Raw genomic sequence first — 12155 nt, forward strand, 5'->3', positions numbered from 1 at the left:
CTCCAGTGAGACGTCTTCTGTGTTTTGAGTGTTTCAGCTGCCAGTTGTGATAACACACAGTCTCCATGTCAGTCGCCAGCTGTGTGTGTGTGTGTGTGTGTGTGTGTGTGTGTGTGTGTGTGTGTGTGTGTGTGTGTGTGTGTGTGTGTGTGTGTGTGTGTGTGTGTGTGTGTGTGTGTGTGTGTGTGTGTGTGTGTGTGTGTGTGTGCGTGCAGTCGTCTTACCTTGTGTTTTCAAAGGGAAGTGGATGTGTCGGGTGATTTAAGAAGGGTGTGTGTGGAGGGGGGAGGTAGCTTCCTGTCTTGGGGGCTCACAACAGACGGTCCCTCCTGAACCTGCCTCGTCTTGCCCTCCCTCTGTCTGAATGTGTCTTTGAGCCTGTTCAGACCTGGTATCAACATGCGTTCTGAGTGATCCGATCGCAAGTGGACAGCTCCAGGTGCGTCTGTACACACCTGGCATCAACATGCGTCTCCAGTGACCACTTGGGATCAGATCTCACTTCCCACATAAACACGTACACAGCTTCCGTTTGCAAAGAGCAAATACGTTGTTGTTGTTGTTTTTAACCTGAATTTGATGAACATAGTGTTTCAGACCACAAATGAGACAAGAATTAGGTTGGAAAAATAATCAACGCGAGTGTTTCTGGGGGCCAGGCCTCACTGATTACTGTACAAAACACAACTTGATAACTTTATTCACTGCTTTTGGTGAAACATGTTTTATGGAGAAAATATTTTCTGTTCTCCCTCTGATGTCTTCCGGCTGCTCTGCCTCAATTCTCTGTGATTCACGGAGTTTCCTGATGGACAGAAAGCTTTACTCGTTGCTACAGTAACCGCTAACTGTAGCTGCAGTTAGCTAATTAGCTCAGTTAGTCTTGCAGCTAGCGGTCTATTAGCTGTGAAGCTTATAAACAGCTTTGTTAAACCTCCTCCTCCCGGCCGTCCAAAGCTCCTGTGCTGGCGGTGTAAACACCAACGCTCCCCTGGTGTTTCGAGCTCCCAGTCTGGGCAGTGGAGCGCTTGCTGCACGGCTAACTGAGCTAGCTAGTGAGTGCATACGTCCGCTTACACGGAGGACATCACCTGAATAGGCGGTCCGTCAATGTGGCCTGGGATGCATTTGCATACACACTGCTAAAAGAATGTGGACACAAGCGGCCTAGACCACCTCCGAATGTGGTCTGAGCGTTCAGTCTTCAATGCGTTTTGGGTGCATTCACACCTGGTATTAGAGCTGCTGCTGCTGAGATCTGACAACAGGATTAATGGAGAAAAATGGGGACCTGTGTTGTTAAGAGTTTAATGTTCTGCCTCCCTGTCTGTTGTCAGGTGTAATAACGCCTGAGGATACTGTCTCATTAACTAGAGTCAACTCTTCAGGAAAGCAGCAGTTTTATCATATTTGCTCTCCTGATCTGCAACAAGAAGCACAACGTGTCTCCTTCCATTATTTAAAAATGCAGGTACTGAAAGGTTGTAGAGCAGCATCATGTCGTCTGACTGTTCTCGGGTCAGTTGAACTTTTGGTCACATAATGCTGTCTGGATGAAGCCGATGGCTGGAGGCACCATGTTGGGCTGCGTTCAGACCTTTGATGTAGTGAGGAGGCAGAAATGTCCTCACTGCGATTGTTTAAAACTGAGATTGGTCCTCACGAAGATAGCAATGCAACACACACATTCGTGCATACCACTCTTTCACACACACTTTTCCTGGCTCACCCCCACACACACACACACACCCATTCAATGCATCCGTGCAATAAAACACACTTGCTCGCATACACCGCATGTACTGTGTGTGTGTGTGTGTGTGTGTGTGTGTGTGTGTGTGTGTGTGTGTGTGTGTGTGTGTCTTTGTTCTCTGCCTCCTCAGTCTGAGATGTGTGAAAAGTGGGTCACAGGTCGGACCTCTTTGTCCCCCCGGGCAAATGAAAAGTGACAGACACCGGCCGTGCATCTCCACTAATTCACACACACACACACACACACACACACACACACACACACACACACACACACACACCCCCCTCCATCCCTCTCAGTGCCCACTAATTGCGACATGCCGTTATCAGCGCTGCGCAGGGCCAGCGCCTGTAATTGCAGAACATCCCTGGCAAATAATTTGGTAGTTAGTTGGACCGTCAGAGGCCAGAGCCGGGCCGGCAGGGGTCACCAGGAGGGAGAGCCCGAGCCAAGCCAAGCCAAGCCATGCCAGACCAGACCAGACCAGACCAGACCACACCACTGCCTTCTGTGGTTAAATGTTTTAAAAGCAGAGTGTGTTCTCCAAGTCTTACTCTGTCCTCCTGTACTACAGCTGCATCACTGCACAAAGAACTATGCAGGATAACCTTTGACAAACAGTCCTGTCTTAAAATGACCTCGAAGTGGGCTAAACTACCGCTGAACCAGACGCTGGTGCGACCTCCTATACTGGAGTCCAGCTGAACTATGAGCAGGACGCACACTTTTTATTCTCTGACTTTGTGGTGTGATGATGTTTTCACATCACAGACGACGAACAAAGAGACTCGTGTAGGCTGATGGAGGAGTTCAGTGTGGGGCGACTGAGCTGGACTGCAGCTGAGCAGCAGCTGTGAATAAGTAAATAAATAGATAAATAGATAAATAATAACTGTAGGTGAGGTGTATTAAAGAAAGAACACGAGTAATAATGTTGAGTGTGATGAAAAACTAAAAGAATCTGTAGAAGAAGAAAAAGCAGGAAGCACACGACAAGCAGGTTAATCATGCTGATTAAACCTGTAAAGTGCTGCAGCTACAGATGACGGGGGCTCTGGGGTGAACTGCAGTTTGTTGAGGATGGGGATCAGTCACAGACCTCGACCTGGTGTGTTTCTGTTTTGTAAGTTGCTGATTGTGTTTTAGACCTGAAAGTTTGACACCAGAGAATCAGCTGTTTAATTCTGTGTCTTTTCCTTCTTCAGGGTTTTGGACCCAAAGAGCCAGTGAGACAGAAGAGGACCTGCTATTGTGATATCACCCTCCAAACCTCAACCCCATCCTGTCGTCTCCCCCCTCCACCCTCCATCTGACCCTCCTCCTCCCTCCGAGGCCTCGTCCGGCCGGCCGGAGTTCCTCCCAGCTCCCCCACTCCCCGACTCCTGCTGTGGATTAAAGACTTTTATCAGGACTTGAGCGTCTCCTCACGGTCCAACACACAGACCAGCTGACCACGAGTTCCTAATCCCAGTTCAGGTCCAGTCTCAGTCCAGTCCTGCTGCAGGATGGCAGGTCTACCGTTCTGTCTGGCTGTGATGGCCGCTGCTCACCTGCTGACCCTCAGAGCTGATGGTAAGACCTTTACAATCCACTTCTCTGCTGCCTCAGTCATTTCACGCCGAAGCGCTCTCTCACACACACACACACACACACACTCTCACACACACACACACACACACACACACACTTTGGACATCGATTACCAGCTTTGAAGCTTTTGGGTCGGCCCTGTTGAACCCGGCCTTTTAGTTAGTCATTAACTCTTTAGCTTGTATTCAGTGAGATAAGCATTCCTTTCAGACTGACATTAACATAAAAAGTCATCATGCCCCTCCTCTGTAATCAGCCCCCCCCCCCCTGTACACACAGATCTGTATCAGAGGCCTTTTGTTAAAGCTGTGATTAAGTGCCAATTGGCTGATAATGGAGAGACTTTAGAAATGCACCTCTACCTGTGGAAACAATGGAGAGGAAGAACTCTACAGCAGCATATTTGTCTGCTGCTGAAATCTAACTCGGCCTCATTCTTCGGCCCGGTGGGACCGAGGCCTTACAGATGGACGGCCGTGTGTCCAGTGAGTTCCAGCAGCGTCCGACGGAGCTTCAGAACTAATGAGAGAGAAAGAAATGACATATTTTCATTTATTGTTTGTTAATTAGTTGTTGGCAACAACTATGTCACTACATACAATCCGTAATACATTTAGAATATCCCAACTAGAGCTGATTAATAAACAGAGGCTTTTTTGATAATCATTCAATTTTATAATGACCTTTGGGCTGTTACCAGCTAATTGAAGACGTCACGTCGGACTCAGGGATAATGTGATGGACATTTTATAGCTAAAACAATTAATCCAACATACTGTATGTATGACATACAAGATATTACATCAAAAAATTGATCATTTAACTTTTTAGTGGAGTTCGTCCTCATCTGAATCTCTGTCGAAGGACAGAGGGCATGTTGTACAGTGAGTGTAAAGCTCAGCTTTTGTGTGTTTATTGTGGACAAAGGACCAGGTTTTGTCAGCACAGTGTGGATGTTCAGAGTCCTAAAACTGCTGCTCTGAACATGAGAAAGGTCACCTTCTGACCTGCCAATCACTGGCCTCCAAACACTCACCCAGCCGGCTGATAGGAGCAGGGCGGTGCTCAGCCAAGTGTCACTGACTGTGATTGACCCAGACTCCCTGATAACACACACACACACACACACACACACACACACACACACACACACACACACACACACACACACACACACACACACACACGCACAGGCAGTTATCTGGGGAGGAGAGGACAGACTTTTTCTGTCGTCTTATCAAACTAGTTTCCACTTGTTTATTCACATCGTCACGTCCGTCTGTTGACTTCAGCCTCATTTAAAAGCATTAAAGCGTCCCAGAAAGCTTCAACTCTAAAAGGACTGAATCAGTTTGTTTTGAGTGGAGAGTTTTATTTTCTCGTGATGGTCTGACTCAGTGGTTTTAATGGCCTGAGCATTGAAGAAGTCAGCAGTGTGGAATACATGACCTGCTTTAACACTTTAATTACTAATCACCATCGTTGTAAAATATATGTTATCAGATTAGTGAGGGTTCAGCTGTACACTGCAGTATGTGACGAGGGTCTGTGTTTGAATGGGGAATACTTATAATACAAAACAATATAATACTAATAATCTGTACCTGAAACAAACCTGTAGTCTGTAAAAGATCAGTTTCCTTTCACAGTTGTACATAAATCATATAAAACGGTGTATATATTTCATCTTTTGCTGGCAGTCGTTTTTCTCTCCACTTGGTTGGCATTTATTTTTTAAAATTTAGCTTCACAGGTGAAGTGTAAACTTCATTTAGCTGCAGACTGCTAACTGACACACACACAGACAGAGAATAAAACCCTCAGTTCAGAATAAGAGGTTTCCACTATCAGCAGCTGGATCAGCAGCTGGATCAGCAGCTGGATCAGCCCTCAGAAACTCTCTCCGTCCCGTCCGCCACTCCTCCCTGCAGGAAGCTGTTGAACTGATTGTTGCCGCTCTCACTTCCTCTCTGCACATTAACCATTTCCTGTATGGCACTGTACGAGCTGTCAGGGCCACGAAATGCTCCAAACAGCCATTGTTCTCCGGAAATATCCTTCAGTCCCTCCGGAGACATATTCGCCCTTTGAAAAGGAGTTTATTTCCCCTCTCGTTAATGAACATGATCGTCTGTAGCAAAGTGATGCAGCCTGACGACGACATCCAGAAATACAAATGACGCCCAGATTTAGTCCAAACTAGACGTCAAGTGAAATGTGTTGGAACAAACGGAAACGTGTTGTTTTATATCATTTATATCTTTATATCTATGTCTCTAAATGTTGCAGAGCAACAGAACAGTTTCCAACAGGTGAACGAGGTGAAAACCTTCAGTCCAAACTGTCCTCTGCTGCATGAAGTAGCAGCATGATTTTATATCCTGAAACATTTTAGTTTCCAGGAGACGTAAAGACGTGTTGTGTGTCGTGTTATCGTGGCGTCACCTGAGGCAGGTTCACTTCACAGCTCTGCTCTGTCGTCTGGTCGGCTCGAGGTTTTCACGAGCGTCGGGTGGTAATTACCTCACTGGGAAGCTGTCGGCTGCCCGCCGTCACCACGGCAACGCAGGGTCGGCCGAATAAACATCTCGGAGGAAGTTGACGGAGGAGAGGTGGAGTTTGTAGGCCCTGCTTTAATGAAAAGAGTCGTAAAAGTGGAAAACAAACAGGAGAAGAAGTGTGGGTTTAATGTAGGAAGACGTCACAGAAGAAACACTTCTGCCTCAGACTACGTCATGATAATTAGCTCAGCTAGAGGAGGTGAAATTATATATATATATAAAAGTATAAAAGTATTTCAAGGTCTCAAGAGGAAGATGAAACCAACAGGACATAAGAGGCCTTCAAAATAAGAGCATGACATAAGTAAGATGGCATCAGTACAAAACAAAATCATCAGGACTCTAAACTAACCTGAAATGACTTTGTGAATGAAATCGTACGACCACGTCACCCCTCAGTCACTTTGAAGCAGGGAAACAAACTACAAAGTGTAGAAACGTTTGTACTGTGACTGAATGTGGCGTTCAGGTCTCAGTTACTGTGGGACATGAGAGAGGTGACAAATCTCGTGCAGGATGTCGTACCAGGAGGTGGATTTGATGACAGACGACACGCAGCTGAGATCGAGTTCAGGATGCGTCGTCCTGCAGAAGTGATGACGGCTCGTAACAAGAGAGAACCAAGGAGACACCAGCAGGACTCATGTCCTGTCCTCTCTGTCCTGTTCTCCGTCAGACTGGAGACACCAGCAGGACTCATGTCCTGTCCTCTCTGTCCTGTTCTCCGTCAGACTGGAGACACCAGCAGGACTCATGTCCTGTCCTCTCTGTCCTGTTCTCCGTCAGACTGGAGACACCAGCAGGACTCATGTCCTGTCCTCTCTGTCCTGTTCTCCGTCAGACTGGAGACACCACCAGGACTCATGTCCTGTCCTCTCTGTCCTGTTCTCCGTCAGACTGGAGACACCACCAGGACTCATGTCCTGTCCTCTCTGTCCTGTTCTCCGTCAGACTGGAGACACCACCAGGTGTCACCATCACTGTGAGGCGTTCAGGTTCATGTAGGTTTGATGGGACATCTTTGCTGTTGTGTGATCAAACCTGCGAGGACGTTCTCTCCACCTGCTCCCCCTGAGAGACAACCTGTCTGTCTTCGTTTTCCTCTCACATCTGGTACACTTACTCTTCCTCTCCTCCCTCTCTTCCTCCCCTGTTTCCAAGGTCGGAGGAGGGGGCTGAGCAGAGGGAGGTGACAGTGATCTTTCTCTCTGGGTTTCAGTGTGGTTGACAGCTGATCTGTCCTGCCCCCCTCCCCCCCCCATTACAGACTCCTTATTTACTTTGAGAAATATAAACATAAAACTTTCAAAGGTCACAAGCAGCATGTTCCCTAAATAAAATACCGTCTAAATGAAATCAAAACCTGTTTGATCTGAGAATAAGTCATCGGTTTTGAATCTGAACAGTTTGAGTTGTTGATGTTTTGTTGTCTGATGGTTTTGACTGGAGGATGTTTCCACTGATGTCTAATCAGAGGTATCAGACATCAGCAACAAACAACATTTAAACACGTCAAATATCATCCTCTGATAGTAGCATAAGAATAGTAAAAACACGATTATTATCTCTGCGATTAATCAATCATTTAGTCTATTTAGTATAAAAAGTCAGAATATTGTGAAAAAATGAAATCAAATAATAAAAAAAACTAAAACAGAAAATTCTCACTTTGTTGAAGCCAAAGAATATTTGGAGTTTTTGCTTGAAAGAAGACCGAAATGATTCATTGATTATCAAATTAGTTGCTGATTAATTTTGTGGCAAACACCTAATTGACTAAACGCTTCGTGAAGGTGGTGAACTCGTCGAGCGTCTCAGGTACAGCACCCCCGGTCTGAGTATTTACTCATGGTTTGTTTGTTTAGCCGTGCGTGGCGTACCAGACGGGTGGAGTTTATCAGCTCAGAGGGCGTCTGGTACGTCTCCAACACAGAGGAGCCGATAACGATGACTTTCAGATAGTGTTCGACCGGCTCTCCTTCAGACACACTTCACCCCCTCTGCTGTGCTTTAACAGCTGGGGCGTGACAGGAGCTAAAACAAGCGCTCCCTGAGCTGCTTTTACCACATTCCTTTCCACCGTGTAACCAAGTACATTCACTCAAGTGTTGTACTTCGATGTGTCTGTACATTTATCCAACAGCTGGAGGGGCTAGTTACTTTAAAACATGATAAGATGCATTGTAAAAGATTGATGTATTAGTTACTGTTAATTGGTCAATTATCAAAAAAACGTTTCAGTGACTGTTTTGATCCTTTTTCATGAAGAATGCAGAATATTTCATGGTTTCAGCTTCTCGAATGTGACTGTTTGCTGCTTTTCTTTGTGAACTGAATAATGTTGAGCTTTGGACAAAACAAGACATTGTGAAGGAGTCACTTTGGACTGAAAACTAAAACAAACAATTAATGTATGAAACCAGAAAATAATCAGCAGATTAATCCAGAATGAAAATAATCATTAGTTATATAAGATAGGCTCCACCTTAAAACAGTAAAATCCTGCTTTACATTAATAATATAATAGTAGTACATTCACAGGAAGGAACTGAAGGAACATTTCTAATGCAGTAACAGAGTATTTATATTGTAGTATTGGTAGTGTTACTGAAGTAAAGGCTCTGAGTATCTCTGCTTTCTCCTGAAAGGAGGAGGAGGGAACAACCTCTCAAACGGTGTAAATCATAGATGTTGGTACTTTTCATCCACGCTCGTCTCCTGAAGTAACTCCACTGAACACTGCTATCTGATTCCTCTCTGTGTGGGCGTCAGCTGAGTTTGATCATATCGTCTTTATTACTCTGCATGCTTGCAGTCAGTGAGTCACTGTTGACTAACTCACAGTCGTAAAGTTTCTCTGCAGGAGAGCTTTGTGTGTGCAGACCACACCGACTGCACACCGACCGGCGACTGGGACACGGCAGGAGCTAAAACAAGCGCTCCTGTAACCGGCAGCTCGCCCTCAGTCTGGCCTTCATACTCTCTTCCATATGTCTGCTTCCTGTCCTCTCCTTATGTTTAATAACCCAGTTTGTTCTACTGTTTCTCTCTGTCTGTCTGCTGTCATTCTTCTTTAGTACATCTGATTTTTATTTGAATGCAACTAATGATTGTTTTCATTATCGATTAATCTGCTGATTATTTTTCCCGTTCATCTTTTAATCTGTGAAACTGTAAAAATGAGAGTCAAAAGTTGAAAAAATGTCTTTGTGCTCAACCAAAAGTCCAATCCTGAAGATATTCAGTTAAAGACAAGCAGCACATCTGAAAGAAACGAGTGGATTCTCTTTTGATTTCTTTTTGCTTCATCTTTAATAAACTGCAGTCAGTGAGTCTCTGTTGACTAACTCACAGTCTGAAGTCTCTCTGGGGGAGAGCAGCTAACTTTGTGTCTGCAGACCGACACAAGAAGCTGCCTCATGCTCAAACTCTGCGTCCAGCGTCCTCCGTCTGCTCAGATGTTTACATGAGTCTGATCCTGCTGCTGCTGCTGCCTGTAAATAAATAGTCTGAAGCAGCACTGTGACTTTAAGAGCACATGGACAGAGTCTGATTACCCAGCGTGCTCTCTGCCAGACCTCAGTCTCCACTCTGACTGCAGGCACAATTAAGCACACATGTGGATGGACACACACACACACACACACACTCAGAAACAGAGCAGCCATTTCCAGCCTCAACACACCCTCCATCCCTTCTCTTCTCCTTCCTCCTCGCTGCAGTCAGTCAGAGCTCTTTAGCCAATCAGAGCTGTCCTGGCCTGAGAGGGAGGGTTTCCAGGTCTAGACGGTGATGACATCACCGTTCAGTTGCTTTTTTGTTTTTCAGCTTCATGTTTTTCATTTATCAGTTTAAAGCTGCACAGATTTCACTGTGAAAACATTCTCATCATGTCTGCGTCAGATGAACTCCTCCTGCCTCCACTCAGGAGGTCAGAGGGCAGATCTGCGTCGTAGATGCCCTCCAACACCAGGCTTTAATATGAGGAAGTCACTAATGTCGTGCAGCATGTTGTGACCTGTCCGTACAGGTTAATGACCACAGCTGTGCCGCACCATCAGCTACATACACGATGAAAATGAGGTTTCACTCAGTGGGCAGCCGACGTCACGGTTTCACACACTGAAACAGAGTTGAAGATTTACAAACTGTGAAAGCAGTTTCAGTGTGGACGGAGGGCAGACTTCCCCTCTGAGCATCCGTTAAACATCACGGTAGTCACGGTCTGTTAGATCCTCAGGTGGACTCGCTGAGCTCTGTCTCTGAACCACAGGACCAGGTTTTACTCTGAGAGAGAGATACACACACACTCAGACGGACTGTAACCATGACGACCAGGCAGCTCCAAGTGTAGGTGTGCAGGTAGTTCATGTCCAGACTTGACAGCATGCACGTCTGCACACCTCAGAGGGTTTAAACTTCACGAGCCAAAGAGAGGAGAAAAGAAAGGAAGGCGTGAGATAGAAGAGTGTAGAAGAAGTGAGGGACAAAACCTGAAGCCCAGTCCTGCATGAGGGATGGAGACCAGAGAGGGATTAGAGAAGGAGATAAACAGAAGATGGCAGAGAAGGTGGACTGATAAGAGAGGGATGAACAGAGCAGGATGGAGGGATTAAGACTTCTCCTCCTCCCTGTCTGACCTTTTTATCTGAACTTAAAAGAATGTTTTCTCTCTCTGATGAAGCTGAATTCATCCGTCGATTGGCAGAAAATTACTATGATGTAATTTGATAATCCACTTATCACATTAGCTGTTGCAGCTCCTTAGATCTTCAATCTCTTTGTGTTCTGGACTCCTGCTTTGACTAAACAAGGCGTTTGACGACGTCGCCTCTGTGCTCTTACAAAGACAAAGAGATCCGTCGGAAAATCACCTGCAGATTCATCGACACTGAAAAGTTACTTGTTGTCCAACAATTTAAATTAGTAATCGTGAGCAGGTATTTAAGATATAATGAATAAACTTTAAGAAGACAATTAATGAGGTTTAAGCAAAGAGCTCCAACAGGGTTGTCGGGGTGGAGGGTTGACGTCACCTGAAAGTCCTGTTTACCTGCACGCTGTGACCTCTGACCTCTGACCTCTGACCCCTCATCTGCTTATGTTTTTGACTTTGGAGTTTCAAAATTGTCTAAAATGTGAAGATTGTGAGGAAACTGTTGCTGCAGTGCTTCTGTCAGTACATAGCTGTGGTCTCCTCCTCCTCCTCCTCCTCCTCCTCCTCCTCCTGTCCTGCTGATAGAGGAGGAATGTTTCGCCTCCAGCAGCACCTCCTCACTCTCTGGAGTTCTCCTCGGCTGTTCTGTTGTTTGTAAAACTAATTTAAAATCTGCTTCTGACTCAGTTTGTTGTTTCTCCGTCCAGCTGCAGGTCAGAACCCGGACCACGTCCTGCAGGGGACGGGGGTGAAACCTGAGGCTCGGCGGCCTGGTGAGGACTCGACCATCGCACCCGAGGACGCCGCTCGCTTCCTCAGCTGCTACTGTTCCGGACACTGTCCCGAGGACGCCACCAACAACACCTGCCAGTGAGTAGAGACGGCACAGAAGAATACAGGACGGGGGGGGGGGGTCCAGTCTAGCCCGAGGACAGGGTGGGGGGAAAGTTATTGATACATATGAATGATCTGTGTGTGTCCGCAGGACCAATGGTCAGTGTTTTGCCATCATCGAGGAGGATGAGAACGCGGAGCCCATCCTCACCTCCGGCTGCATGAAGTATGAAGGGTCACACTTCCAGTGCAAGGTACACACACACACACACACACACACACACCTGTAGGTGTCAGGTGTGTCCCCTGACAGACAGAAGAAGAGGCGGGGAATTGATTGTATGATTGGTTTGATTGACAGGACTCTCCCAAAGCTCAGACCAGGAGGACCATCGAGTGCTGCAACACCGACTTCTGCAACAGAGACCTGCAGCCCACCCTCCCCCCACAGGCTCCCGCCGGTAACATTAACACTCTCCAGACTGATCCAGGTGTTCACCAGGTGAATAGGCCGGAGTTAACACTGTTCTGTTCTGTTTGTTTCTGGATGTTTCCAGAAGGCAGCCCCCACTGGCTGGCCTTCCTCATCTCCATGACGGTCTGCTGCTGCACTCTGATCTGCGTCACCGTGGTCTGTTACTACAGGTAGGCCATCACCTGAACATAATCCACAGCAGCTCACACCACCTGAAGGCCTACCTTCAGGTGTGAAAGAGACCTTAGAACCGGTCTGTTATCCTATATAAAGAAATATAATCCT

General features: G+C 46.4%; 1 protein-coding gene across 3 annotated transcripts in view; it reads left to right on the forward strand.

Moving 5' to 3' along the window:
- The window catches only part of bmpr1aa (bone morphogenetic protein receptor, type IAa), a 39860-nt gene that overhangs the window by 24383 nt on the left and 3322 nt on the right, over positions 1 to 12155 (forward strand). Inside the window, exons 3-7 of one of the 3 annotated variants that reach the window (XM_070916022.1) lie at positions 2959 to 3325; positions 11269 to 11431; positions 11547 to 11649; positions 11757 to 11856; positions 11953 to 12040. In XM_070916022.1, coding sequence (XP_070772123.1) covers positions 3259 to 3325; positions 11269 to 11431; positions 11547 to 11649; positions 11757 to 11856; positions 11953 to 12040 — 521 coding nt within the window. In that variant the 5' untranslated portion in view covers positions 2959 to 3258. Of the gene's footprint in view, positions 1 to 2958; positions 3326 to 11268; positions 11432 to 11546; positions 11650 to 11756; positions 12041 to 12155 lie in introns of all 3 variants that reach the window. The other 2 variants (XM_070916023.1, XM_070916021.1) reach the window with 2 other exon arrangements.

Source organism: Enoplosus armatus, chromosome 12 (genome assembly GCF_043641665.1).
Source record: "Enoplosus armatus isolate fEnoArm2 chromosome 12, fEnoArm2.hap1, whole genome shotgun sequence".
Taxonomy (NCBI): domain Eukaryota; kingdom Metazoa; phylum Chordata; class Actinopteri; order Centrarchiformes; family Enoplosidae; genus Enoplosus; species Enoplosus armatus.